A 27816-nucleotide genomic window follows, 5' to 3' on the forward strand; every position below is an offset into this window, starting at 1 on the left:
CCTATGTTTGTTTTAAACACTTATCTTACACTTCAGCTCTCTTGCTTTTATTCACAAATACATATTTTTGTTACCTTAGATGTTTTAGATGTACTCGATATGACGCAATCGAGATGTGCAAGGTGACTTTTAAAACGGTCTCTTGTAACTACTTTTTGTTTTCTACTCAGGCACATTTTTTCAAAAGTGCTGCCTTCAGGGGCGGCGAGGAACTGAGAGCACTCCGATGCTACAGTAATGAGATTGTTGAAAGGAGAAAATTATGACAGTTTGAAACTCTATTGCCGCTGCGTCAGGGGAGTGAGTGGCTGATGGGGTTGGGCACCACTGTCAAACTCAAGGCCCGTGGGCCAGATACGGCCCGCCGCATCATTTTAGGTGGCCAGCCAAGACAAATTGTGCAACTTCACTTTTGAAAAGGAGTACTAAAGGTTCAAACAATAAGAAGCAAGAAACCAAGCAAGAAAGAAAGCAAGAAAGAAAGCAAGAAAGAAAGCGAGAAAGAAAGCAAGAAAGAACGCAAGAAAGAAAGCAAGAAAGAACGCAAGAAAGAAAAAAAGCAAGAAAGAAAAAAAGCAAGAAAGAAAGAAAGAAAGAAAGAAAGAAAGAAAGAAAGAAAGAAAGAAAGAAAGAAAGAAAGAAAGAAAGAAAGAAAGAAAGAAAGAAAGAAAGAAAGAAAGAAAGAAAGAAAGAAAGAAAGAAAGAAAGAAAGAAAGAAAGAAAGAAAGAAAGAAAGAAAAAGGTTCCAATCCCACAGAATTGTCCGTGCCTGCTACAATGTTGAAGACAAACTATCACGTAAAAAAAAGAAGTTGAAGCTTCCTAACACCAAAAGATAAGGTTTTTGGAACATACCTCGCTCGGTATGCGTGTGTTCAGCTGTCGTCCGATAAACACTTATCTTACACTTCAGCTCTCTTGCTTTTATTCACAAATACATATTTTTGTTACCCTAGATGTTTTAGATTTACTCGATATGACGCAATCGAGATGTGCAAGGTGACTTTTAAAACGGTCTCTTGTAACTACTTTTTGTTTTCTACTCAGGGGAGAGACATTTTCTCAAAAGTGCTGCCTTCAGGGGCGGCGAGGAACTGAGAGCACTCCGATGCTGCAGTAATGAGATTGTTGAAAGGAGAAAATTATGACAGTTTGAAACTCTATCGCCGCTGCGTCAGGGGAGTGAGTGGCTGATGGGGTTGGGCACCAGTGTCAAACTCAAGGCCCGTGGGCCAGATACGGCCCGCCGCATCATTTTAGGTGGCCCGCCAAGACAAATTGTGCATCAAATTTGCATGTCATGACTAGAATTGCAAATGGTCTTCACTTTTAATCATATCTTTTTTTTTCAAAGATTTGACCAGTTTTTACTCGTCTGATTTGGAAACCAGTTATTTGTCCGTTTGTTTTGCAGCTTTGACTGGATATAATATGAGGTGCTCGCTCATACATTGATTTGGCTTGACAGTCATAATGGCCCTCCGAAAGAAGCTATGACTCCAAAAAAAGGAGTTTGACACCCCTGCAGTGGGGGGTACACTTCCCTGTCTTGTGTGCCGCCAACACCGTGATTTCGATTCCCGTATATGACAGTGGGAATGCTTGTGTGTGAATGTGTGTGTGTGTGTGTGTGTGTGTGTGCGTGCGTGCGTGCGTGCGTGCGTGCGTGTGTGTGTGTGTGTGTGTGTGTGTGTGTGCGTGCGCGTGTGTGTGTGTGTGTTTGTGTGTGTGCGCGCGCGCTTCACACACAGCTCTTGACACTGATTCATTGCCATAAAGGTTTCGAACCAAATGGCCGCAGTGGCACTAACGGAGTGTGAAAGTCGACAACAAGCCAGGAACTAGTTGCAAGTATCTGTCAAGGAGCCCTTGTGCACTCGTGATAGACATAATGATGGCCTTGGCACACAAGTGAGCGAGCGTAAGCTACTTGATTGATCCCGTGGGATGTTAGCGGACAGTGAGTGATGTAAGGATGGTCAAGTCAAGTCAAGTCAAGTCAAGTCAAGTCAAGTCAAGTCAAGTTTATTTGTATAGCCCTAAATCACAAGCAGTCTCAAAGGGCTTCACATAGACAGAAATTGGCAATTATTCTCAAAGCATCCCCTGATCTTAAGCTCCCAAAAGGGCAAGGAAAAACTTAAAAAACCCTACCGGGGGAAAATGAGAAACCTTGAGAAGGGACCACAGATGGCAGGATCCCCCTTTCAGGATCACCAGGTTGAAATGGATGCAGAGAAGGCACAAATGATACAACATGAACATCAATGAAATAAAAAGTGGATGTCCATGTCAGAGCAGAGGGCTGCCGAACGAGCCCTCAATTGTCCTGGCAGTGTCTTCGAGGAGGTTGAGCTGCAGTTCCCCCATCCTGAATTGGCCCACGAGAATCCAGATAGCCGCTGTCAGCATGGGTGCCACCTAACCACCTCCCCGGCCGGGGAGGAGGGAGGGAGGGGGTGGAGAGGGAGAGAAAACAAACTCCGGCCGAATCGGCCATTACAGGTTAGTTAAAGGCCATGTCATAGAAATGTGTCTTTAAACGTGTCTTAAATGTTTCTACTGAGGCAGCAGTCCTAATATCCATTGGTAGGGCAAGCTCTGGAGCCCGAATAGAAAATGCTCTAGAGCCTGCAGACATTTTCTTGGCCCTCGGTGTCGCTAAAAGGGTAGCGTTTTGCGAACAAAGGTTACGAGACGGAACATAAGGAACAACTAGGTCGACGAGATATGAAGGCGCTAACCCATGCAGTGATTTATAGGTTAATAGAAGAACCTTGAAGTCACATCTTAAATGGACCGGGAGCCAATGTGAGTTGGCTAGTATTGGGGTAATGTGATCAAGTTTTCTTGTCCGAGAGAGCAGCCTTGCAGCAGCATTTTGTACTAACTGTAGACTTTTGATGCGGGACTTAGGAAGACCCGAAAATAGTACATTACAGTAGTCCAGGCGCGACGTGACGAACGCATGTATAATAGTTTCCGCATCACCGGTCGAGAGGATCGGACAAATCTTTGCAATATTACGAAGGTGAAAAAACGCAATTCTGGTTATATTCTTAATGTGCTTTTGAAAGGAGAGAGTTTGGTCAAATATTACCCCGAGATTAGTTACAGTATCGCTTTGAGTGATAGTACGGTTATCTATAGTTATAGCGGTTTCCTTGAATAAGTGTTGATAACGAGTTGGACCAATTATCAACATCTCAGTTTTATCTGGGTTAAGACGAAGGAAGTCGAGAGACATCCATTGCTTGATCTCCGCAAGGCACCCCTCAAGATTACAACAAACCCGCGGATCTGTCATCGATAACGGCATATATAATTGGGTGTCATCCGCATAGCATTGAAAACTAATATTATATTTACGTATTATGTCCCCAAGCGGAATCATATAGATATTAAAAAGAATTGGTCCGAGAACCGATCCCTGTGGGACACCACACGTAACATTATAGAGCTCCGAGGACGCATTGCCATGGACCACTCGGTGCGTCCTGTTTGATAGATAGGAATGGAACTAGCCTAGTGCTGACCCTGAAATACCAACACAACTTTTAAGACGCCCTAATAAAATATCGAAGTCTACAGTGTCGAAGGCAGCACTAAGATCGAGTAGTAACAGTACAGACGGAGTGTTTGAATCCATAGCTCTGAGGAGATCGTTAGTCGCTTTACCAAGTGCTGTCTCAGTGGAATGATTAGCTCTAAAACCAGACTGAAAAGTGTCATATCGATTATTGGCGACCATGTAATCAATAAGCTGCTGCGCTACTACTTTTTCAAGAAGTTTTGCTATGAATGGGAGGTTTGAAACTGGGCTATAATTACTGAGACAGTCCGGGTCAAGATTTGGTTTTAAAGGCTGTTGGCACTATCCCACAGGAGACAGAGAGATTGATTATATTTAAGACGGACGGTCCTAAAATTTGAAATAATTCTTTAAGTAGTTTGGCTGGAAGAGGGTCGAGTAAACATGTTGTTTGTTTAGCCGCACTAACCAATTGTGTAAGCCTTTCAAGAGACACGCTTTTAAAAGTTGAGAGGGTTGTTGCATGATCATCAGCGTTGGTAAACGGCGGGCTCAACCGAGCGATTGGAATGGTATTCTTGATCTCATCCCTAATGGATTCAATCTTTTTAGCAAAAAATTTCATGAACTCGTCAGCTGAGTGGAAGGAACTATCGGGGGTCGGCTGGCGCAGAGTCAGCTTTGCCACTGTATGAAATAGGTGTTTCGGATTGTTTTTATTGAGATTAATAATTTGCGAAAAATACCGAGTTTTTGCTAAGATAAGCGCATCTTTATATTTCAGGAGGCTATCCTGTCATGCCTGATGGAAAACTTCAAGTTTGGTTAGACGCCATCTGCGCTCATGCTTTCTACATAATTGCTTAAGCGTACGCGTTTCATCTGTGAACCACGGAGTAGGCAATCTACGGCGAGTTTTCAGACGTAACGGCGCCACAGAGTCAATGGCATTTAACAATGTCGCATTGAATTCATTTGTAAGATTATCAATAGAGCCGGCGTATGTGACAAATATAGCGGTTCCCGGCGACAGTATCTCAGATAGCGCAGTTGCAGTCATGGAGTTGAAATGACGGCTCCTATAATGCTGATTGCTCTCTTGCCTTTGACAAGGAACTAGAATTTCAAACTTTATTAAGTAATGATCAGACAAAACAGTAGTGTATGGCAGTACTGCTATATTTGAGGTTGCAAGTCCTCGGGATAATACCAGATCTATGGTATTTCCATTCTTATGCGTTGCTGCCTGTACGGCTTGCGTAAAACCAAACGTATCAGTTAAAGTCTGAAACGCCAAAGTAACTGGCTCTGACGGTAAATTCATGTGGATGTTGAAATCGCCCATGATAATTATATTATCCGCATTGGTTACTAGATCAGCCACAAATTCTGAAAATTCATCCAGGAAGCCAGAGTAAGCCCCGGGTGGACGGTAAATAACAGCAAGATACAATGACGGTAAAGCGGTGGATCGGACAGTGAGAACCTCAAATGTTTTAAATACGTTGATCGAACGAGGCCTAAAACTAAGCTCGGAATTCGAGATGAGGGCGACACCCCCACCCTTTTTTCGAGGACGCGCCACATGCGAGCTCACAAATTTTGGAGGCGAGGCCTCATTAAGCGGTATCAGTTCATTAGGTTTTAACCAGGTCTCGCAGAGACCAAAAACGTTTAGATTATGTTCTGTGATGAGATCATTAACGAGAATGGCTTTTGTATGAAGCAATCTAATATTCATAAAACCAAGTTTAAGTGTAATTGGTCGATCCGGGTGCGTATCTATCGAAGGATATTTATACGAGATGCGAGTAAGATTGTGTTCTCTAGGCCTGACATCACCTCTCAAATGTTTGTTAGCGCGGTGGGATGATACGACCGTGGGAATCTGCTAGTAAATATTTGTTACACGTGTAGAATTATCTGAAACCGGCACCGTTTCATCAGCAAAACCGGTCGGGGTGGAGTGATTGGATTTGTCTACTACCCCAGTAGAAAGTGCGTTTATGTGTACTGTAGCACTATTCAAACTATCACGCTCTAATCTACACAACGAGCTATGTGCATGCTGGGAGTCTAGCCTAGCGCTGGTTAACTTTATCTTAACAGACTCCAAACCCATCCTGACAGGTGGTCTAATCACCTGTGACCCGGGCTGCTCTAAAGTGACCTGTCATGTGTGGCTCAAACAGTAATCTATATTCCTAGAAAGAGGTGCAAAAACAAGGTGGCTCTCAGGGGGACAGCTGATGGTCAAAGTCTTGGGAGAATTGCGTCTGACAAAGACAACAACAGTAATCACAGGGCTGGGTCATCATTAGTTATTCCCTCAGGCTGAGATTGTTTTTCATGCGTTACACACACAAACATACAGATGATCAGGCATGGCGGCAGGGTTTCTGTTGTTTTTTCACGTGTGTTTGTGTATGAAGGGCCTTACATGCACCTTGTGTGTTTAAAATCATAACCTAACTTTAATTTTCAATATAGTAAAGAGCATACTTGCAGATTGGAACTGGTGGAATCACCTTCCACTGATTTTTCTTTCTCCAATATTTTGACATTTTCATAGCATTGCGAATAGTGAAGCCAACTGTTTGTTGCAATGCTATAACCCAGGGGTCCCCAAACTTTTTCCTGAGAGGGCCACATAACTTTTCCCTTCTCTGATGGGGGGCCGGTGTCAGTTTGTAACAGAAAAAGTGTGACGATCGTAGGGGAGCTTAAAAAATTTATTGTTTTCCAGAAAGCCACACATAACCAAATAACGGTTATTTAATAACCCTTTCCAGGTTCTTTACAGAAAAAAAGTCAGGAAACAAATAACACTATTAATGAAATAAATAATAACTAAATAACCCTCTCTGAGTTCTTCACAGAAAAAAACAGGAAATAAATAATAACTAAATAACTCTCTCTGGGTTCTTCATAGAAAAAAAAGCCATGGAACATTAACTTTCTGTTGTGCCATGCACAATCTTAACAGATAAAAGTTCAGCTCAGTTGTCAGAGCAGAATATCTCTGACCAGAGGCGTAGCCAGGAATTCTTCCAGTAGGGGCGCGCGCCCACAGGAAAAAAAATCGAACATCACCCACGCCGTTCGCTGATCGCTAAAACAACATCCGGGTCCGGCAGGCAAACGGTGAATGGATAACATCGCGCACATAGAATAGCGCACGCACATTCGCGCAAGACCGAAAGAAAAAAACGGCATGAAAATGAAGAATCGAAAAAGCTCGATTTTTTTCAACCGGGGCGCAGGGAGTCCTAACCGGGGCGCCTGTCTCTGACACATATGAACAGTCTCTTAAAGTTATTGTGTTCCTTCCTTAAATTCCTTTTGTAGGTTCCAGTAGGCTTGTAGACACCGCTGTCTTTTTTGTTAAAGTTTGCTAGTGTGTCATAGTCTGGAGTAAAATTTGTTGTGGCAATTCTTAGGCGAGATCCGAGGTGTTGGTCCGTTTACCTCGATCTGTGACGGGTTGATGTTGACGTTCATGTGGCTGAACGTCACGTCGCGTACGTCGAGCCAAATTGGCCACTCTCTTTTAAACGCTTGGCACTGTGTCCACGTTGCTTTTCCTTGGGCGACTCATTTTAATGGAAGGATTCCAGGGGAAGGTTTGTGGGTGGATTTAGCGCAAAACTGCATCTGAAAGCTCAGCGCGCGAATTACAAGAATGCTGTCGTCACAGCCCACGATCTAAATTCGGGACTGATACAAATAGAGCGCGAGTGCGCCATGTCCGTACTACTGAGTACGTACACGCACTTGTGAGTGTGCACCGAGCTTTCTGACACGGCTTCCGGTAGTAAATGCGCAGGCGAGCGCTTCCTCATCTACTGTGGAAACGCAGTCATTGCAGGCAAAATGACCCCAAAAAAAAGTTTAATAATACAATTTGTTCAGGGTTGGCGGGCCGGATTAAACGGTCCCGTGGGCCGTGTCCGGCCCGCGGGCCGTAGTTTGGTGACCACTGCTATAATCCCTCGAGCAATGGAGCAAACAGAAACAGTCATAGATTTATAGTCTGCACAGAGCAACTCATAGTAGTGCCTGCCATATTGTTGTATGATGATTATTTAGGAATCATTTTGTCTTACACGGACGGCCTCGAGTTGGCCAAGACGGGCCCAGCAGCAAGCACAGCCAGATGGCCATTCAATAGGTGCAGTATGATCCATTGATTTGTGCTATGACTGCATGCTTTTAGGAAACTTTCAAAAGCACATGAGCGACAATGGCGATTGAGCAGAAGATTGGCTGCCGCAGCCCTCTTTGTAGAGTGGCACGCTTTGGGGGGGGGAAGGAAGGAAGGAAGGAAGGAAGGAAGGAAGGAAGGAAGGAAGGAAGGAAGGAAGGAAAGCAGGAAGGAAGGAAGGAAGGAAGGAAGGAAGGAAGGAAGGAAGGAAGGAAGGAAGGAAGGAAGGAAGGAAGGAAGGAAGGAAGGAAGGAAGGAAGGAAGGAAGGAAGGAAGGAAGGAAGGAAGGAAGGAAGGCCCGACGACTTCAGTGGCTTCCGATTTTGGGGTCTGAATGGGTTTGGACTGAATGACGACTGTCGGTGACATCAGACAGGAACAAGTCAGCATATCTGTACTTGTCCACGTCTAAGATGCCTAAACTTTCCATCACAAGCAAATAATGAAGCAAGGTAACGACATGGGAAATATGGCTTTTTCATATCAGTGTAACATTGGGCCACGACAAGAAGGTCAAAGTGGGATTGAGGAAGGGAAGGCCACAAAGGGAAGGAGCAGAACGCCTCCTGGACGAGTCGGCCAATCGCAGGACGCCCCCACCCACCCCGACCGACCGACGACAATCTTCTTATTTGCGTCTCGGCAGACAAGTACAAGTGGGCAGGATGCGAGTCGTCTCTGTCACTCGTCTCGTGATGTGTCTCGCGTCACGATGGAAGGGAACGGCACGCTGAGGCTGAGTCTCGATGGCTTCATAGGCCTGGACACATACAAATGGGTTTATTTTCTGTTCTTGTTGGCAATGTATATTCTCATCCTCTGCTCTAACAGCACCATTATTTGTCTGGTCTGGATTCACAGGAACCTTCATGAGCCTATGTATGTTTGCATTGCATGTTTGTCCCTCAACTCGCTTTTTCTCAGCACTACCATCTATCCCAAACTCTTTGTGGACGTCTTGTCGAACCATCAGAGCATTTCTTTGTCCTTTTGTCTGGTTCAGTTTTTTTTTTTTTACACTTTAGGTATGTCTGACATCGCGTTGTTGTTGGTCATGTCTTATGACAGATACGTGTCCATCTGCAGGCCTCTTCGGTACGCCTCGGTCATGGGCGCAAGAAGGGTCAGCGTTTGCTTGGCTTTGGCCTGGTTTCTGCCAGCCTGTCCGCTGATGGCGACAATTTCTATGCAGTCCAAACAAAAAATCTGCAGCTTGACTTCGGGTGGAATTTTTTGCAACGGTGCAATGTTGAAGATTTACTGTATGATACCAATGTCAGTGCTGGGGTGGACTTTTTTCGGCATCTCAACTGTGGTGCTCCTTCCCGTGTTGCTCATCCTCTTCACATACGTCAAGATATTCATAGTTTGCTATCATAGTCTAGCCTGGAAAAAAGCCGTGGATACGTGTTTACCGCATCTGATTGTTTTAATCGCAACTGTGGCTTTGGTCCTATGCGACGCCGTCATCGCGCTACTGGGGTCAGTACTTCCCAAAAGTGTGCAACTGATTACGACTCTACAAACAGTGGTGTACGCTCCTCTGCTCAATCCAATCTTATACGGCTTGAAGCTGAAAGAAATCCGCAAGCACATCGAGAAACTCTTTCGTTCCAATCATGTTGGAGCTATGGCAAATCAGGTGGAATGAAATGTGCAAGTACATGTGTTGTTGTGCTGAGACTGGGTGCCTCTTTTGACTTGATTCCAATAACGGCCGTGCCGTGCGTGCATGCACATGTCTCCGTTTGTCACCTGACTTCCTGCTAATCAAGCTCCTTAGGTCCCCTACTTGACCTCTGTGTATTGTGCCAGTGCTTGTCGCTTCGTCTGCTTACCCTGCCCATGACAGAAACCACTGCTTTTGTGCCCTGAACCGTCTCTGTTGCCGACCGTGCTTTGATCGCCGCCTGCCCGGACAACTTGCTCGGCGGCCTTTGGGCACGCTTCCGATCGCCGCCTGCCCCGACTACTTGCTCGGCGGCCTTTGGGCACGCTTCTGATCGCCGCCTCCCTCCACCACCCACCTCGGCGGCCTTTGGGCACGCTTCCGATCGCCGCCTGCCTCCACCACCCACCCACCCGCCTCCACCAAACACCCAACCTGCCTGCCTCCGACTACGCGCTGTGCTCTGCTGCTCAGCCACGCCAGCCGGATTGTAAATCTAGCGTTCCACCTCCCCTTTCCCTCTTTTCAAGAAAGGATCGCGCTGCATTTGGTGGCCCTGTTTCTGTGCCATGACATTATTTTGTGTGCGAGTGGAAGCGTGTGCGAGCGAGCGAGCCTGTCTCTCTTTATCATTTCGTGCTGAAACCTGACCTACCAATTGAGAATCACTGATATCATTTATGAATCATAACTACAGAAGCGTCTCCTTACCGTCACAGCGCAGCAGTCCGCTCTCTAGCTGTGTTTAGGTGTGTCTGTCCTACTAGCAGAACCTCGTAATCCAAAGAAGCTTCATCTGTTTAAGAACACACAGTACATGCATGTGAGATCATGTTAGGAGGGAAGAAATGGAAAAACACACGTATGCACAGTTATCACAGTAGGAAGCGTCATTTCGATACAATGTTTACCTGTAAATGTTGGACGCTCACCTACACAGCCCTAACAGGAAACATCATTCTTGTATTCCAATCAAGTTTAATCTCACGCACTCACTCATTCACTCACTCACTCACTCACTCACTCACTCACTCACTCACTCACTCACTCACTCACTCACTCACTCACTCACTCACTCACTCACTCACTCACTCACTCACTCACTCACTCACTCACTCACTCACTCACTCACTCACTGTCACGTCAAAATGGAAGAATGTACGAGCGCAAGGTATTGTTGCAGGAATTGAATGCAATTTGAACATAAAGTCGAGCTGTAAAATGAGCAGCACAGAGGACATGCCATCAAATTGACCTGCATAATCTCATTCGATCCATTAGAAACATTTGGCAACTCAAAAATAAAACCTGTATCAAACGTTAAAACATGATTCTTTTCATAAAACAAAATCAAAAGATAAAAACTGAAAAGAAATATACTGATGATTTTCCATCCAGTTTTCTTCAATCACATTATTTACACATTTAACCCACAAATATTCATGTTATAGGACATATTTAATATATATATATATATACATGTACTATTGAATTCATACATTTTAATATATAATAATAATAATAATAATCCATAATTTTATATTTTGATGCATTTACTTTTGAAAAGCACATCTACTGATATAACTTCATCAAAAAATCCATCCATTGTCTGTACCACTTCTCTTGAAATACTATTGTCTGTCATCATTTCATGATATTTTTCTTTTTTTCAATATTGTCATACAAGTATCACACGGCTTTGAAAGGCTATCAAATGAAAACTAAAAAGTGTTTAGAAACACGTGTAAATAAATTTGTGCATCGTCACGATTGTCGTCTTCAATACACTTGAATGAACATTTTCCCTGTGACTTTTTGTTTTGTTGCTTTGCTGTGGCTGCACAGCAGAGATTGACCGACCGATCGTTCACAACATCATCCCACGTTTGAGTACAAGGCCTCCTCGTTCTCATCCCTCTCTTGCTTGTCACTGATGCATTGTGTCCCATCCTCCACCATCATTCCCTCCTCTTCGTTATGGTCATTACGCTCGAGTAATTGGTCAGCATCCTCCTTGGTTTTGATCATGGCATACTCAGTGCCCTGGTGATTGGTTGTCACTTTCCTGGTGTCGTTTCTCCTCATTGCGGAAAAGTTGATGCTGGCGTAGGCCACATCCGCTTTGCTGTCCTCCTCGCATCCAACATTTTTGAGGTGGTATTGCTGACGAGAGAGAACATCCACCTGAAATGTCATCACCCTCTTCGACAGAATTGCCTTCTCAAGTATTCAGAGAACTAGGAACTACTATTCAAAGAAAAGAGCCTTTGAAAGTATTTCGAGGCGACCGTTGATTGGAATTCTTTCGAGACACTGTCGCTAGATCTAGTTTGACACCGATGACAGTTAGGAACGGTTTGACTCTGGAAACCAAACCCCCGAGCAATATCATCTGCTAGCGTTAGCTGCTGGCTAATGAGCTAGCCAGCAACCAGCGCGCTGATATCATAAATTTTCACTTTTGATGCTGCTTTTTTGAAAGATAGCAAAGCAAATTCGATTGCCGTTCATTTCGACAGTAAAACAAAAGTGTGAGTCTTAGCTGTTGAATGAATCGAGTACTTGCGAGGCCAACGGCTCCAGATCCAAACGCTCGGGGCTTTTCTTTGCTTTACTGGAAGGAGATATGGACACAAATGTGGAGATGTGTCCAACTACAGTAGTAAAAAAAAAAAAAAGAAAGGAGAAGAAAAGAAGAAGATTGTGTACCTGCACCAGGTCCTGGCCAGCCAGCACAACAAAGCAGACACGAGCGCACCACTGAAAAATGCCATCAAGACGTCCAGACGAAGCATGGATATCAATTTTTTCATCCCTTGGTCTGAATGAAAATGGGTGGATTAGGATAACATCTGAAAAGGAATGGATTTTTCCAAAGAAACCAATGGCACATTCCACTTAAAAGGCATTCTTACCCTCTTGTTCCAATGTTATTCGAAGCTTGAGTATTTTCCTGTCCTCGCCATCTTTATGCACGCTCACACACTCCACGGCAGAGATGTTGAGATGGTCGCCAATTAGCGTGACGTTGCTGGTGACGCTGTCGGCGGAAACGGCGGTAACGGCGCCGCAGACCGTCCTGTTGGCCAGCGACGGCCATGTGATGGCAGGTGGCGGGACCCCGCCGCTGATGCACACGCAGGTCAACAGCTGACCCTGGAGCCAACAACCAGACCCGTTGACGATCCCTGCGAACCCTGCACAAGTACACAATTGGCATGAAACGACGGTATATGGATGAACAGTGACAAAACCCCCAAAACATGCAGGTCCCCTGTAAAGATGTTGAGAACTGGCTCTATTAAGAATTCCAACATACGTAAATAACATCACTTCATCCAAAATGAACCTGGAGTACACTATCTCCTCCAAATTCCAGCAACTGTCAAACTATTTGCTAGCTAGCTTGAGCTAGCTTTTCACTCTTTTGCCACCAGCCCTTTTCCAAGCCGTCTGTCTGTCTGTCTGTGTGTCTCCCAGAGCGGACGCATTTTGACAGATCTCTCAAGACCGACTGAACACATTGACATCTAGGAGCGGCTCAAACCTAGGGACTTGATTCTCGTTTATTATTTGTATCACATTTGATCTGTATTTTATATCGACTATGTATGCGCATGACCTACCAAACTGATTTTCACAGTTTCCACTGCGTTAAGATTGACAATAAAGCAATTCAATTCAATGGAATTTCACTCTACTCACATGTCACCATCACATCCACGTGCACCGTACGGTTTGTCGCTACGCACTCGTAGCGTCCGGAGTGGGCCGCCGTTACGTTGGGGATAACGAGAGAGGCGCTAGCTAAGCTTGGCTTCAGCTGTGATCCGAGCGGCACATTTGTCACGTTCCACGTAATGGAAGAGGGCGGGAAACTGTCAGCGTTGCACAAAAGACTCAGGGTGTCACCTCTCTTCAATGTCGTCTGCCCCAAAATGGATGGAAGCTTGGCATCTGGGAGGAAAACAAAGGTCAACCAACCGTGGCATGGATTGGATTGGATTGTTTTGGGATTGCATGATTAAGACTTTGTTGCTGTCCGTGTCACCATGGTGTTAACTTCCTGTTTCTCTTTGGAAAGCAGCCCCTTTCGTTAAGGTCGGAACGCCTGACTCGACTGGTCGCTGCCAAGGAGTGAAATGGGCTGTCGATTTGTGGCTTCAAGACCAGCAAAATGACAACTCAATGATCCCATCCGTTGGATTCAGTTGCCTGCAAGTTGTCAACGTGCGCTACTCACAGCTAACATTCAGCGTCACCGTCATCTCTGTGGTCACGTTGACTCTCCAGAAGGAGACTGCACAAGTGACGCCGCGGCCGTGGTGTTCGGCGGTGACGTTAAAGGTCAAAGTCGAATAGTATCTTTGAGCAGCCATCCCCAAATCCAGGTCGGTGACGGCGGGGCGAGTGTCGTTGTCCGTGGCTCCGCTCCACGCCCAATGGATGGTGGGGATGAAGGCGGTGGAGCAGAGGCCCGGGGCCACGCAGGTGAGCGTCGCTGCTTGACCGGCAGTCATCTCGGGGAGCAGCACAGTGGGTTTCCTGAGAGCTGAGCCAATTGAATTTCATTGCCAATTTGCCGCTAGCCAAATGAAAACAAGGAAGTGATCTCATTTGGATCAGATGGTTTCCTCCTTACATGGGAGGTCACCTTGATACTTACGTGTTACGGTGACCGACACTCGTCGCGTGAAGGTAAATCCGTCCAGCTTGGACGACACCAAACCGTTGACTCTCAGCTGATAGGATCCGGAGTCGGAGAATGTGAGGTCGTTGATCACGATGCTGCAGTTCCCGCGACGCGCGTCGGGCTCCAACATTCCAACTCGACCCCGGAAGCGCTCTTGAATTTTGCCGCTGTTCTTGGAGTGGAAGATGATCTCCGTGTCCCTGCATCTGCTTTTGGTTCGGGGGCACTTGAACCACACCAAGCTGTGAGGCGTGAAGTCGGAGGCGGAGGAGAAGGAGCACGGGATGACCACGCAGAGTCCCACCTCAGACACAATTTGGCTTTTGCTGAGGCTGATGCAAAAGCCCTTCTCGCAGAAGTCGTCGCTGTGTGAGGCGACTGCTTGGAAATAAAACCGGCAAAAACATTGGAAAACACCTAAACCGTCTTATGCTGTCGAAATACGAAATAGCCGAAATAGCTGCAGAGAAACAAAACCGTTTCGGTTCCGTTTCCAATACAGGGTGATGGGATTTGAAAGTCATTGCATTCGTTCTGCTATGATTTCATGAACATCCCATTTGGAGCAAGTTTGACTTCAGTCACTGTCGACATGAAGACTCATGGAGATAGGTGAAAATGGCTTTTTGAAAAGTTGACTGATGGACAACTTTGACATCGAGACTGGCACAAAGCGTAGAAGAAAAAAAGCTTTCAAAGAGTTGCGTCGTCACTGCTGGCTCGGCTTCGCTGTCGCAAGCGCACGTCACTCACTCACAATGGTGAGATTGGACTTTTTGCCAGATATTCATGAAGGTATCACTTCATCAGGTAGTGACTGATTGTTTTCATACCTGCTGTGTAGTCGCTCACATGGAAGAACAAAGCAGCGCAGGTGAGAAAGAACATCCTAAAGCCAGACTGTTGCGCCAACTTGAAGTTCTGCTCTTTTCCTGACAAAGGTTGCACATATGAACGGACGTACATTGCTCTCTCTCTCTCTCGCTCTCTCGCTCGCACGCATGCATTTGGTCATTTTTGTTTGATGATTTGACACTGATGAGAAATTTTGGAATGAAGTCGTTCGATTTCAAATGAAAAGCTACAATACATATGAATTGATTTGGTTGAAATGTATTGCTGAATTTCCCTTTTCAAAAGGAGTACTAAAGGTTCAAACAATAAGAAGCAAGAAAGCAAGAAAGCAAGAAAGCAAGAAAGAAAGAAAGAAAGAAAGAAAGAAAGAAAGAAAGAAAGAAAGAAAGAAAGAAAGAAAGAAAGAAAGAAAGAAAGAAAGAAAGAAAGAAAGAAAGAATGAAAGAATGAAAGAATGAAAGAATGAAAGAATGAATGAAAGAATGAAAGAATGAAAGAATGAAAGAATGAAAGAATGAAAGAATGAAAGAAAGAATGAAAGAAAGAAAGAAAAAGGTTCCAATCCCACAGAATTGTCTGTGCCTGCTACAATGTTGAAGACAAACTATCACGTAAAGAAAAGAAGTTGAAGCTTGCTAACACCGAAAGATAAGGTTTTTGGAACATACCTCGCTCGGTATGCGTGTGTTCAGCTGTCGTCCGTCTCCTTGTAGCAGTTCTTCCCCTCACAACTTCTATTTTTACCCTCTTTGTGCAATAGCAGAAGTTTTCAGGATGTGTCAACGCAATACTAAAAGTTGTTCTCACGCTGACACTGTGGCCTTATGTTTGTTTTAAACACTTATCTTACACTTCAGCTCTCTTGCTTTTATTCACAAATACATATTTTTGTTACCCTAGATGTTTTAGATGTACTCAATATGACGCAATCGAGATGTGCAAGGTGACTTTTAAAACGGTCTCTTGTAACTACTTTTTGTTTTCTACTCAGGGGAGACACATTTTCTCAAAAGTGCTGCCTTCAGGGGCGGCGAGGAACTGAGAGCACTCCGATGCTACAGTAATGAGATTGTTGAAAGGAGAAATATATGACAGTTTGAAACTGTATTGCCGCTGCGTCAGGGGAGTGAGTGGCTGATGGGGTTGGGCACCAGTGTCAAACTCAAGGCCCGTGGGCCAGATACAAAGGACTTTCATACTCGCGTGCGGAGTGAGTGACAGCTGTGTCCCAATGGGCTAAGAGTGTGGAAGGAGGAAGTCATCAGTTGTCAGCAGCGCCCCTTGCGGAAGGCCCCAAGGCCAAGCTAGCAACGTGCACACTTTGCGGAAGCCACTTTAGGAAGCCAGTAGCACGATCCATCATTTGGACCGCTACGCATGTTTTGGGGTGACAAGCAAACCACCGACTATCAAAATTGTGAACCACTTTTTTTCAAAGGAAGCCTCTCTGCTCCAGTTTTTGCTTTTCTACACAATCACCTAGGAAGGATTTAATCTTTGCGGCCCTCCTCGCTTTCTTATCTCCAAATAAGGACGTGATTTATTTGGAAGAGGACAAAGGAAAGGACCTTTGTGGGCGGAGAGGTCGTCACTACTTTTATTCCACCGATTTGGCCCTCTTGAGCTCCCACTCCCACTTTAATGGAGCAAGACGCAAAGATAAGGTGACCTCGGTGGCTTGAAGGATTTCGGAGGCTCGTTACAATTCCGGAAACCGGCACAACTCCCACACGGAGCAATCCTTCTTCCTATCCTTCAATCCCAATGTGGAAAAAAAATACAACTTTGAAAGTAATACGACTTTTCCGCGACAGCTCTCAATATTGTTATTGTTATCTTTAACCAGCATTTGTCGTCTGCTAGATTTAAAGTTAAAGTCTCAATGATCGTCACACACACATCTGGGTGTGGTGAAATTTGTCCTCTGCATTTAACCCATCCCCATGTGATTTTGATCCAGGGCCGGTTTTAGGAATGCACATAAGAGGGGGCAGTCAGAAATGTGAAGGGGGCATGTTCTTTTTTTTTTTTTTACACACATTTTTAACACTGTTACGCACGCAGTTGTTAGCTGAGTGTCCAGATCTCAACCTTGAGAAGTGGATTGCACTCAGGCCTCTACACTAAGACCTGTCCAGCTTGGGTGTCCCACCTGAAGATTAAAGCTTCTGCTGGTATTGCTCTTAGGGTCACTGAGGCACGCAAACCCCCTGACCACAATAAGGTGGCAATCTCTCAGGGGGGTGGGGGGGGACATATAATATGAATGTTATATTAACTATTATTTGAGTTGTCGTTAATCATTAGTTATATCACGGGTCATTACGACGAGTTTGGTGGAGTTTTTACTGCTTCTTCCAATTCCTACCGCACTGACTGTAACTTGACACTCTGGCTGCGTCTTGCCTCATTTGCATACTTACAGTGATTAAGATGTTCACTTAATGCTGAGTGCTAAGCAGGGAGGCAATGGGTCCCATTTTTATAGTCTTTGGTATGACCCGGCCACGGTTTTGAACCGACAACCTTCCAGTCTCAGGGCGGACAGTCTACCACTAGGCCACTGAGCTAGCTCCCCAACTTATTACTTGAGTCTCGCTTGCATAATTGCTCCATTGCAGTCCTTCTAAATTCCACTTTTACTTGATGTAAACTGCAACAGCAGCTATATTGTACGAATAAAGACCTACTCAGTCCCCAGTAGACAATAGCATTGCAGGAAATAAACACACACCAGGTGGCCACCATTTACGAGCTAATGTAGCGGAGGCTACACTTTAAAAAAGTCAAAACAAATCTGCTCTTTGACTGGGGAAAAAAAGCACAAGTGACATTCTTAACTTGTGGGAGCAGCGGCTGACACTAGCATGTGATGTTTTTTTTTTTTTCAGACACAGGCAACTGACTGCTAGCACAAGATATACTGTAATGGCGCAACGGGAACTGAACTGCTGGGACGCACGTAGCCTGATTTGTATCGACGGGGGCAGAAAAATAGGGCCTAATTGCTTTCTCCCCCCCAAAAAAGGGGGAGGAGGTGCAGTCAGTGGTGAACACAATAAGCTTTCGCAGGACTCTGCGCACACTTTTTTTCATTTAAAATAGAGATCTGTTTCCATGGTGACGCCTCGTTTCGGTCCATTTTTTCACTCGTCTAACACCCCACGGCTCGGTTAAAGCGCTGGCTACATAATGCTGTGCGAAAGCTTTGCCTGAGTGGGGGGGGGTTAGGGTACTCTTTCTGATTGGCCAAACAAATACACACGGCGAAATGCTTTTGACTGCAATGCGGTGGCATTACAGGATGTATGGAACCTCTGGCTACCTCTGTGACACGCACCCTTTTACCGTGACGACTTTGTTAAATAGACCAAGACAGTACAGTCAAGTCTGCGGGAGGGAGACGCATGCCAATCACACACCAGCTTTGCAGGAAATTAAACAGAGCGCTGTTTGATTCTTGACTTGTCGCTTTCCTCAAAGACAAGCATGTCAGATGGTGCCTTGTTTGCCGTCAGTGCTTACATTTTCAGCTTGGAAAGACCTCAAAAAGATTAAAAATGAGCCCAGGCAATCGATGTCAAGCTTTATGTAGTGCAATTGATCATAAGAGTGTACAGTAGCAATCTGTCAGTTTCTAGATCAGTGGTTCTTAAGCTGGGTTCAATCGAACCCTAGGGGTTCGGTGAGTCGGTCTCAGGGGTTCGGCAGAGCCTCCACTGCAGAGGTCCGAAAAACACCCGATTCATCGTGTAAATTTGTGATGACGCATATCTGAACTGGACTGGATGGATGGACGGACAGACGGATGGAAATCTTATTTTTCACTAAAGAGGGGTTCGATGAATGCGCATATGAAACTGGTGGGGTTTGGTACCTCCAACAAGGTTAAGAACCACTGCTCTAGATATTATCCCGATTTTCCTCTACTTAGATGCATAAGTGGGTCAAAAATGACCTGGTGAGGGTTTTTTTTTTTTAAATGTGTTCATAATAAAAATCTTTTCATATTCCAGGTTTTCCTAAAAAAATATGTTTGTGACATAATGACATTTAAATTTTTAACTTGTCTTTTATACATTTTAAGAAATTGTACTTTTTGTATTATGACCCGCATGCATTTTCTATGGAATCCAATGGATTACTTTATGTAATTCATTGTTTTACCAGGCAAGCCAATTGAGAACACTTTCTTGTTTACAAAGGTGACCTGGAGGCAAGATGTGAGAAGTGTCTTGCCTAAGGACACAACAACATGTGACCAAGATAGAGCTGGGATCGAATCGTTAACCCTCCGAGTACTAACCGACCCACACTACTCCCTGAGCCACAGCCGCCACAAACAAAAATCTTTGATTCTTATCAACTGTAGCTGTCAAGAATAAATGAACTCGACAACACAGATACACTAATCAGAGTGTCGCCCTTCAAGAAGATTATTTTAGACAGCAAGAGCTGGTACGTGTAAGTATAATCTTTATAATAATATGATATGAATACCGTTTTTTTCCGTGTATAGTGCGCAAAATTTAACTAATTTATTGTCCTAAAATCTGGGGTGCGCATTATACATGGGTACAAAAAAAAAAAATTAATTTTTTTTTTTTTTTTTTTAAGTCCCAATGATCGTCACACACGCAGGGAGGCAATGGGTCCCATTTTTATAGTCTTTGGTATGGTCTTAACTAGGCTGGATGTAATTTTTTTTGTTGGCGTTGATTTCTCCGACTGCCCGTAAACGCACCACCGCGCACGGGAAAGAGGCGGCTCTGTATGGGAGAGACGTTGAAGAGGAATAAAAACACCCTTGGAAACCAAAACTTGCCCCTCGTCGTGACTCGGAGCCGCAACAAATGTTTCGGATTTGTGTAGGGTACATTGTGAGACAGCAAACGAGCAGGTGATCGAGCAAGCCTTGTCTGATACGAGAGCATTGCGGTCGCATGGAGCGTGTTTGAAGTGAACAGCAGAGAAGAAAGGAACATCGTGTGTGTCTTACATGACTGTTTTATTTATCTACAAATTTTACTAACACCAGCTATGATAGAACTTTATTCATCCCACAGTGAGGAAATTCACTTGTCACAGCAGCGCACGTGAGTGCAAGAATAATACGAGTGCAAGAATAAAACAAGTGCCAGAATTACAAAAAAGGTTAAATAACAGACAAGGACAAACACAAGTGCTGCTAGCAGAGACGAAACACATTCATTTAATCAGGTGGCATGCATGTTGTAAAGTCTGACAGCAGAGGGAATGAAGGACCTGCGGAACCGTTCCTTGCTACACCGAGGGTGCAAAAGTCTGCCGCTAAAGGAGCTGCTCAGGGACCGCACAATCTCATGGAGGGGGTGAGAGGTGTTGTCCATGATGGATTTAAGCTTAATCAACGTCCTCCTCTCATCCACAACCTCAATGGAGTCCAGGGGACAGCCCAGGACAGAGCTCGCTCTTCTGACCATCTTATTCAGTCTCCCCCTGTCCCGGTCAGTACTGCCCCCACCCCAGCAGACCACAGCGTAGAGGATGGCTGAGGCCACCACAGTCACAGAAGGTCCGGAGGAGAGCCCTGCACACACCGAAGGACCTCAGTCTCCTCAGCAGGTGGAGGCGACTCTGGCCCTTTTTGTACAGGGCGTGGGTGTGATCAGTCCAGTCCAGTTTGTTGTTAAGGGAAACACCCAGGAATTAGTAGTTCTCCACTACCTCAATGATCCCTGGAAGTTCACCGGAGTGAAGATGGGTGCTGTCCTCCCAAAGCTCACAATCAACTCCTTCGTCTTGCTGGTGTTCAGCTGAAGCTGGTTGAGCTCACACCAGCTGACAAAGTCCTTGATGACCGTCCTATATTCCAGATCGTTCCCCTCCGAGACATATCCAACAATGGCCGTGTCGTCGGAGAACTTCTGGATGTGGCAGTGAGCTAGCAAGCCACCTAAGATAGCTAACATTACTATGCGTGTGTCTGTGTGTGTGAGTGTATTTATTTATATAGCTACATATTGTTTCGTGTTGTTTCCTAATCCAAGGTATCATGGCTGCTAGATATACAGCTAAAATTGTTCGTCAGATGGTGATGGATGATGGAAAGGCAGTAACAGGGTTGGACTCAAGAGTCTGAAATTTCTGATAAGGACTCAAACTATTGTCCAGGTGGTATTGGAAGTTATCCACCTGGAAATCCAACTGAACAGGATCAATCTGACTCAGAAGATTCCTCTTCTGTGTCCTCTGAAGAAAAAAGTGGCCAAATCATGTCCAGTAGAATGAGTCAAAAGGGCTCTTATTGGAGCGAGTTACTTCCCACCAGCACAGAGCCACAATATCTTCAGAAATCAATCAAGGCCTGCACAAGTCTTTGTACTATTGTCTCAGCAAAAGATATATGGGAGCTCTTCATCACTGAAAATATAATGCCAGAGGTGATAAAGTGCACAAACACGGAAAGATGGAGGGAAAGCTAGAGAAGTAGAGGAAAAGAATGGAGAAATGTCAAATAATTGATGGCCTTGTACATCTTAGGGTCAAAATGCTAACTCTAGTTTGAAACCTGAGTTTGAAACCCTAACCCTAGTTTGATACCCTAACCCTAGCTTTAAACCCTACTTTGAAACCTGAACCCTAGTTTGAAACCCTAACCCTAGTTTTAAAACCTACTTTGAACTACATTGAAGAAAGGCTTACCTTTGCCAAGGTGCGCTCTAAGCAAATGAGGCTCAGCCAGCTGTAACAAAGTCCAAGAATGTGCGCTTCAAGGTTGTCTACAGCGCCACTCCAGTCCTGTTCATTAGAAACAGTTTACCAGCTGCCAAAATCCTTTGAGAAGACATGAGCTCCATGGCACATGAAATCATTATCACAATCCTCAACAAAATTTATAAATAACAACTGGGCAGAAAAACACTTTTATGTCAATGTAGAACATACACGCCACTACACACACACAGGTTCTAACTTAATATCATGCAATGTTTTTCATACAATAATATAATCTCGAGTATCACACACACATGCACACACGCACACACACGCACGCACACACACACAGACGCGCACACACGCACACACAAACGCCGTCATATGCGGGAATCGAACTCAGGTGTCGGCACACAAGACAGGTCAAGTGTACCCCGACACCATCAGCGACTCCCTCCGAAGTTGCAGATGGCAAAGAATTGAAGTGTTGCGTCGCCTGCTTGCTTGGGAGCAACAGGACTCTCCGGCCGGCTGCTTGCATGGCCCACCGCGCTCTCTAGTGGCTCTTTGTAATCACGCAGGACGCACTTTTGCTTATGGGATCCATGTCACACAAAATGGCTACTTATCAAGGAAAGGTTTGTTTATTGAAACAAGGTAAAATTCACTTCAAAGACAATTTGTGCAAGGCAAAAGAAACCGGGACGGGGATGTTTGAGGGACAACTAGGTATTTAATGTGGTTATGAAATGTAAGTATAATGAGCTTCAAATGAATCATAGTTTGAGGCTTCAATGTGCGAGAGTCGTTCCTTGATGCCTGATTGTTCTCACGGGAGCCAGCTACTGAAATAACCGTTTTTTGTTTTTCCTCCCTCATGGGCTCTTGGAGGTGAAGGGCCGTGCGGTGGTGGTGGTCGGCGTGTGGCTGTCCATCACTCTGCGCATCCAGTCGTTGTATTTGCACAGCTTGGTGTAGACGCTGGGGTGCTCGGCGTTCCGACAGCCCAGATCCACCCACTGCACGCCCTGCAGCTGTCCGTCGCACACCAGCACGGCGCCATTGTCCTTCTGCGCAGGCATCACCCAAAATCAATCGCACGAGTTCCACTCAAAGTCGAACAGCAGCAAAAGCGACGTTTGGGCTCACCAAGCAGCCAGCGGCGTCAGCCCCGCCAGCACACACCATCCCCAAGCTCCAGAACAGGTAGTCGGGGAACGCATTCATGCAAGTTTGATCTTCCACAACCGGTACAGTTAAACACTTGAGCTGGTTAGGAGACTCATCTGTTTCAACAACAAAAGCGTGAGCGCATCATTTTTTTTTTCTTCATTCAATCTGAAGCATTTGTTCGGGGGGAAGCATTTCTTTGTGCCTGGGGCAAATGTTGTAGCAACTGAAGTTGATATCGCATAGTTGTTAGTACAAGTATCATCGTGTGGTATCGGCAGCCTCCTACCTTAAAATTAGCATTAGCACGTGTAAAACTTGCGTGTGTCGCACCGCTGCAAAAAGACGAGAATTTTAAGCAACACGGGCTTACACTGATTGGGCACTGTGGAGCCCCATCCGCTGACAGTGCAGCTGTCTCCCGGCTGAGGGCAGCGACCCGGCAGGCCGATGGGCTGCACGTATTGGGTGAAATGGGCCGGCTGGGCCAGGCGCATCATGACCAGGCTGTGCAGGGGTGAGCGGTACGGGCTGTGGCGGATAACCTCCGCCACGGCAATGTGCTGCTCGGTGCCCTCGTCCTCCATCACATTATGTTCGCCCAGGGACGCCGTGACGTCGGTCGAACTGGAGAGATTTTTATTCAGTTGGCGGGATGAAAAAGACAGTTAACGCAATCAGTACGGTCTGGCTTACGCGCAGGCGGCGGACGTCACCAGCCACCAGCGGTTTACGAGGGCGCCGCTGCATCTCTTCCAGGGGGTCTGAAGCCACACCTGCCAGGGTCTGGAGTGAGGCTGGCACAGGTTGTCGTCCATCAGCGGCGACGCACCTGTTGACGCTCATCATTAAGCCACCATCCCAATTGAGCGTGCGCGGCAGCAATCGTTTACCTGCGAGGCCCAAAACGAGAAGCAGAAGAAGACGCTCCATGTTGTCGATGGCGGCAGACGGCGGCAGCCCTCTCCTTATATAAGGAGCGAAGGAGGGTCATGATTTGCCATCACTTCCCGTCCGCATGTGACCTTTGTAATAACGTTCACACACGAAGGGTCACACCTTGTTTCCAGTAATCATCTCGTCGTTCCTCAAGAACAATAAAATGTTCTTGCAGCAGCAGTCGGGTGACGATAGCGTCCCTTTCTACCTCATCCATATAACCCGGAGGGATGTGCACACTTTTGTGTTCATGTGCAGCATGTGATCGACCAGCTCATCCATCAATGAGGCTAAAAAAAGTTTCAGCGTGTTTGTAAAATTGTTTTATTTTAATAATGACATGTACAGGTTAAAACTAAAACTACAAAATGTTCATTGCCGTAATGTTTTTAATTTATTCACTGTTTGATTCCAATACTATAAATCAATAAATGAAGAAACAAAAAAAAGATGTCAAAGTCCTGTGACAGACAATGGAAATGTTTGGTGGGCCGGATTGAAGAATACTTTGCCCCCAATTGATTCAAAGAACACAAGCAAAGCATTTTGTTGCATAAGAACAAATTGAGGAAATAAGTCTGCCCGATTGTGTTAATCAAGTTAATATTTTACCATTGCACCTTTTCCCCACAAGTGCCAGATTGCGCAATTGGGGTCAAGCTTTGGAGGCAAATATATTTGCACACATTAACATCCTGTCCTTGAGGACTTTTTGTTTTTTATTTTCAGAATTGATCGATTGCACAACAAATGAGGACACTCAGGGAACAACATGTAAACATTTACGCAAGAAAATGTTGACAAAGGGAATGAATGCAGGAAGTCAATTCATCCTAACAAAAGTCCCGATGACTCTTCAACCACACATTTGAAACTGGACGTGGAAAACTTTGACAAATTATTTCTGAGAGTTGCTGAAAAGCCAATGAAAGAAGTGAAGTGAGAAATTAAAATGGAGGTTAACTCGGTCGCGTACACGTCACGGCCCATGATAGAAATTACCTTGTAGCACCCCCTAATGACAGTTAGCACAAGAGCTGTTCCAGTCAGAGATTTTTATGCGACCACGATCAATGATCGTTTTTTATGATAGGCAATAATCAACGATCATCGGCAGCCGATTGATCCAAGCGCCGCTAATTAGCACTATCAAGAATCATTGAGTGATACTGTGCCATCGTTGCTATGTTTTTCTTGTTGTCTATGATCTTGCCTAAAAAGTAGAACACTGACCGATACAGTCGAATGAGTTCATCTGCAGATTTGAGTACTTTTCAAAATAATCTTAATCGTCAGAGATATAGTTTTAATTACCGTCATTTTCGAACTATAAGTCGCGTTTTTTTTCATAGTTTGGGTGGGGGGGCGACTTATACTCAGGAGCGACTTATATACATATATGTTTCTTTTTCACTTTTTTGGGGTTTTTATGGCTGGTGCGACTTATACTCCGGTGCGATTTATAGTCCGAAAATTACGGTAGTCAAAATAACACATCTATACTTTTTGACATTTTTGTTTGATATGCCATGACGTGTTTTTTTTCCGAATGTAAATTGTGAAGTGATCAAACGTGACAGTTTTGTATAAATACTTTTAATATTTCAAGAGGTGTCAAATAGCTGAGGTGGGTGATGTGTGGCGCCCGCCTTGGGGCGAGGGTCAACTTTCTGGAATAGCAATGCTATCATTGCTGCTGTTGCGCTTGCTGGCTGTCCACTTTGGTCAAATTCGTTAGTCTGTTTTCATTCTGGCAGTTGCCGTTGTGCTTTGGAGTTGTTCACTGCTGCCCAGTAAACAGGTGATAGAGCTGGTCCTGAACGATGCTGTTGTAGGTGCTCAAAATGGTGGTGGTCTCCGAGTAAAGGTTCCTGCAGACACAACGGGAGGTTGGCCTTTTTCCCTCTGGCGTGGTTTGACACCCCCGAGGACATCTCACCTGACTTTCTCCTCCACCTTCAGGCCCTTGATGGTCTCCACGTAGTCGGAGATGGTGTTGACCGCATCGCTGTAGTAAGACTTGATTGTGTTGCTGAACATGGTGAGGGTGCCCTGCTCTTCATCCTCGGCCTGCCTTGGCATGCGGAAACCTTCTGCGCCTGTGTGGCACCAGCGCGTGGGCTTTTGAGTTCATGCATTTCCAATTGTCAAGATATCGAATGTGCAGTGGGAAGGAAGGTATACAATTGGGCATCTATCTTTCCTTGAACATTTAGGCTCCCATCCTCGTTGGTTTTATTAGCAGTATTAGTTATGTTAACGAAACATTAGTTTTGTAGGCTGAAAAAAGGTTTATGGGGTGATTTGAACCATGGACCACAGTCTTCCTGTTTTTCCATGTATTTTAGAGAAAGATCAGTCAAATGTCAAGTTTAAGACTTGGAGGCTTGTCCTTCCATTCTGTGGCTAAAATGTGAGTGTGTGTCCACTTACTGAGAGCGAGGACTGCGAGCAGCACAGAAACAACCAACAGTTTGTTCATGATGGTGGTGGATCTGCAAACAGCACAGTCAACATTTAGCCATCGTGTCCACTAGGGAGCGACATTGGCTCTCTTGAGTTGCCTTTCGGGTGATGACTTGAATGCTGTTATTGGCCGCACACGTCATAACTCGGGCAAAGAATTGTAAGGCAAAAAATGGTCAGAGTACTCACTGTCGTCCTCTCCGGAAGCGCGATGAGAAAAACGGATCGGCTCCTCGGCCGGCCTCCTCCTCCGTTTATATAGCGGCTGCCAAGTGTTGATTTGTCGCTCCTGGAGCCAAAGTGCACTCCGGAGGAGATAATCCTGCGTTGTCGTCGTCCCCTCCCTCTGGGTTTGCGAGTCCGCGCTGCGTGGCATGGCGTGACGTGGGGTTTAAAAAACATGCTATCGGAACGAGGAGGAGGAGCGCCGAGGGTCATCTGAACGCACTTTGATGTGGCCACAATGTTGCGAGTGAATCCATCGCACTTTGGCTTCATAGCAACCTTTCATGACGTCTGGGGCTGGGAGGCCTACTCCTGGACGGTTGGACTGGTTTTGGGACAATTTGGAGATCAGTGACAAAGATGCAATAGTTTTGCTGCGGTGCCTTGACATAAGAGTTAAATTAGGGTGACCAGGTTCGGGTTTCTGAAAGGACAACTTTTTGGGGTTCATCGGTGTATGTTATGACACAAATGATATGGTGTCAGTATAGCAATTGCATTTATTTGCCCGAATAACACAAAACAACATACGTATGTACAATAACAAAAACATATTTACACTAACAAAAACCATATGGACAGACATTTTTTTAGTTTTTATAGTGGTACACTAAATAAAAAAAAGTTTACAATGGCTTCTGTCTTCGTTCGGGTGCGTGAGAATTTTTTGTGAAAATCTTCCTTACCAAGCCAGATGTGCAGTCCATTGACCTGTAGCTTTCATGGTGTCTAACTGTATGAAAGGTATGCTACCTTCTGCTGCAGTGACGGCTACACTCTCGGACTTTGTCACAAAGAAATCCGTGACTTTGGATGATGAGCCCTCGTTGCTTTTGTGTGCTTGGCTGAATTTATGTGTGCCTGCAGGTCGTTGGCACCTTCATTTGCCACAGACACATCAGTGCCTGCCTACCATACATTTCAAGCACTCAACATCATAAGGATCACGCCCCTGGCCAAAGCACAGGATTTTTTTATTCAACTCCTCCGCAAACGTGCATTTTCATTTCGGCATTGCTTCTAAACACTCGGTGTAGACTGGCCAGCCCACCCTACTTCGTAGCAAAATGACAAGATTTGAGGAGAAGGGTGTGACTTATTTGCGAACGATACAGAGAAACCTATAATTCAGTGAAATGGAGCGGAGTGGGCCGGCTCAGTGGTGCACTAGTTACCACGTCCACCTCACCTCACAGTTCGGAAGGTGTGGATTCGATTCCACCTCCGGGCCTCGCTGTGTGGAGTTTGCATGTTCTCCCCGTGCCCACGTGGGTTTTCTCCGGGCACTCCAGTTTCCTCCCACATCCCAAAAACATGCTTGGTAGGACAATTGAGCTCTCCAAATTGCCCATAGGTGTGAGTGCGAG

At 45.3% G+C, this 27816-nt stretch overlaps 5 protein-coding genes and 1 long non-coding RNA gene across 11 annotated transcripts in view; 2 read left to right on the forward strand and 4 right to left on the reverse strand.

The window, feature by feature from the left end:
* Positions 1-50, reverse strand: part of LOC133160544 (sialic acid-binding Ig-like lectin 16) — a 5779-nt gene extending 5729 nt beyond the window's left edge. Inside the window, exon 1 of the mRNA XM_061288283.1 lies at positions 1-50. This exon is cut by the window's left edge and continues 153 nt beyond it. The gene's annotated coding sequence lies outside the window, so the exon portion shown is untranslated.
* A 5512-nt stretch (positions 51-5562) lies between these two features.
* On the forward strand, positions 5563-9809 carry LOC133160541 (olfactory receptor 1P1-like). The gene has a single exon (XM_061288280.1). The coding sequence runs from the start codon at positions 8179-8181 to the stop codon at positions 9385-9387; it is 1209 nt and encodes a 402-aa protein (XP_061144264.1). The 5' UTR covers positions 5563-8178; the 3' UTR covers positions 9388-9809.
* Positions 9810-10844: 1035 nt separating this feature from the next.
* Positions 10845-15777, reverse strand: LOC133160540 (sialic acid-binding Ig-like lectin 16). 6 transcript variants are annotated; one of them, XM_061288274.1, is made up of 9 exons: positions 15622-15777; positions 14932-15030; positions 14072-14476; positions 13649-13957; positions 13111-13362; positions 12321-12602; positions 12115-12226; positions 11968-12019; positions 10845-11589 (listed from the first exon to the last, which is right to left on the reverse strand). In XM_061288274.1, the coding sequence occupies exons 2-9, from the start codon at positions 14984-14986 to the stop codon at positions 11281-11283; spliced, it is 1776 nt and encodes a 591-aa protein (XP_061144258.1). In that variant the 5' UTR covers positions 14987-15030; positions 15622-15777; the 3' UTR covers positions 10845-11280. The 6 variants fall into 6 exon arrangements, with proteins under 6 accessions (XP_061144258.1, XP_061144259.1, XP_061144257.1 ...); XM_061288275.1 differs by having other exon boundaries at positions 10845-11568; positions 14072-14479; XM_061288273.1 differs by having other exon boundaries at positions 14072-14479.
* Positions 15778-22524: 6747 nt separating this feature from the next.
* Positions 22525-23752, reverse strand: LOC133160542 (trypsinogen-like protein 3). The gene is made up of 5 exons (XM_061288281.1): positions 23713-23752; positions 23516-23651; positions 23193-23446; positions 22799-22935; positions 22525-22719 (listed from the first exon to the last, which is right to left on the reverse strand). The coding sequence occupies exons 1-5, from the start codon at positions 23750-23752 to the stop codon at positions 22525-22527; spliced, it is 762 nt and encodes a 253-aa protein (XP_061144265.1).
* On the forward strand, positions 22655-24131 carry LOC133160545 (uncharacterized). Its single transcript, XR_009715921.1, has 2 exons — positions 22655-22855; positions 23522-24131. It is a non-coding gene; the product is annotated as an uncharacterized LOC133160545 (long non-coding RNA).
* A 1138-nt stretch (positions 24132-25269) lies between these two features.
* On the reverse strand, positions 25270-26568 carry apoc2 (apolipoprotein C-II). The gene is made up of 4 exons (XM_061288282.1): positions 26414-26568; positions 26192-26253; positions 25698-25857; positions 25270-25629 (listed from the first exon to the last, which is right to left on the reverse strand). The coding sequence occupies exons 2-4, from the start codon at positions 26238-26240 to the stop codon at positions 25539-25541; spliced, it is 300 nt and encodes a 99-aa protein (XP_061144266.1). The 5' UTR covers positions 26241-26253; positions 26414-26568; the 3' UTR covers positions 25270-25538.
* Between the last annotated feature and the right edge of the window lie 1248 nt (positions 26569-27816).

The sequence above is a fragment of the Syngnathus typhle genome, linkage group LG10 (assembly GCF_033458585.1).
Source record: "Syngnathus typhle isolate RoL2023-S1 ecotype Sweden linkage group LG10, RoL_Styp_1.0, whole genome shotgun sequence".
Lineage (NCBI taxonomy): Eukaryota > Metazoa > Chordata > Actinopteri > Syngnathiformes > Syngnathidae > Syngnathus > Syngnathus typhle.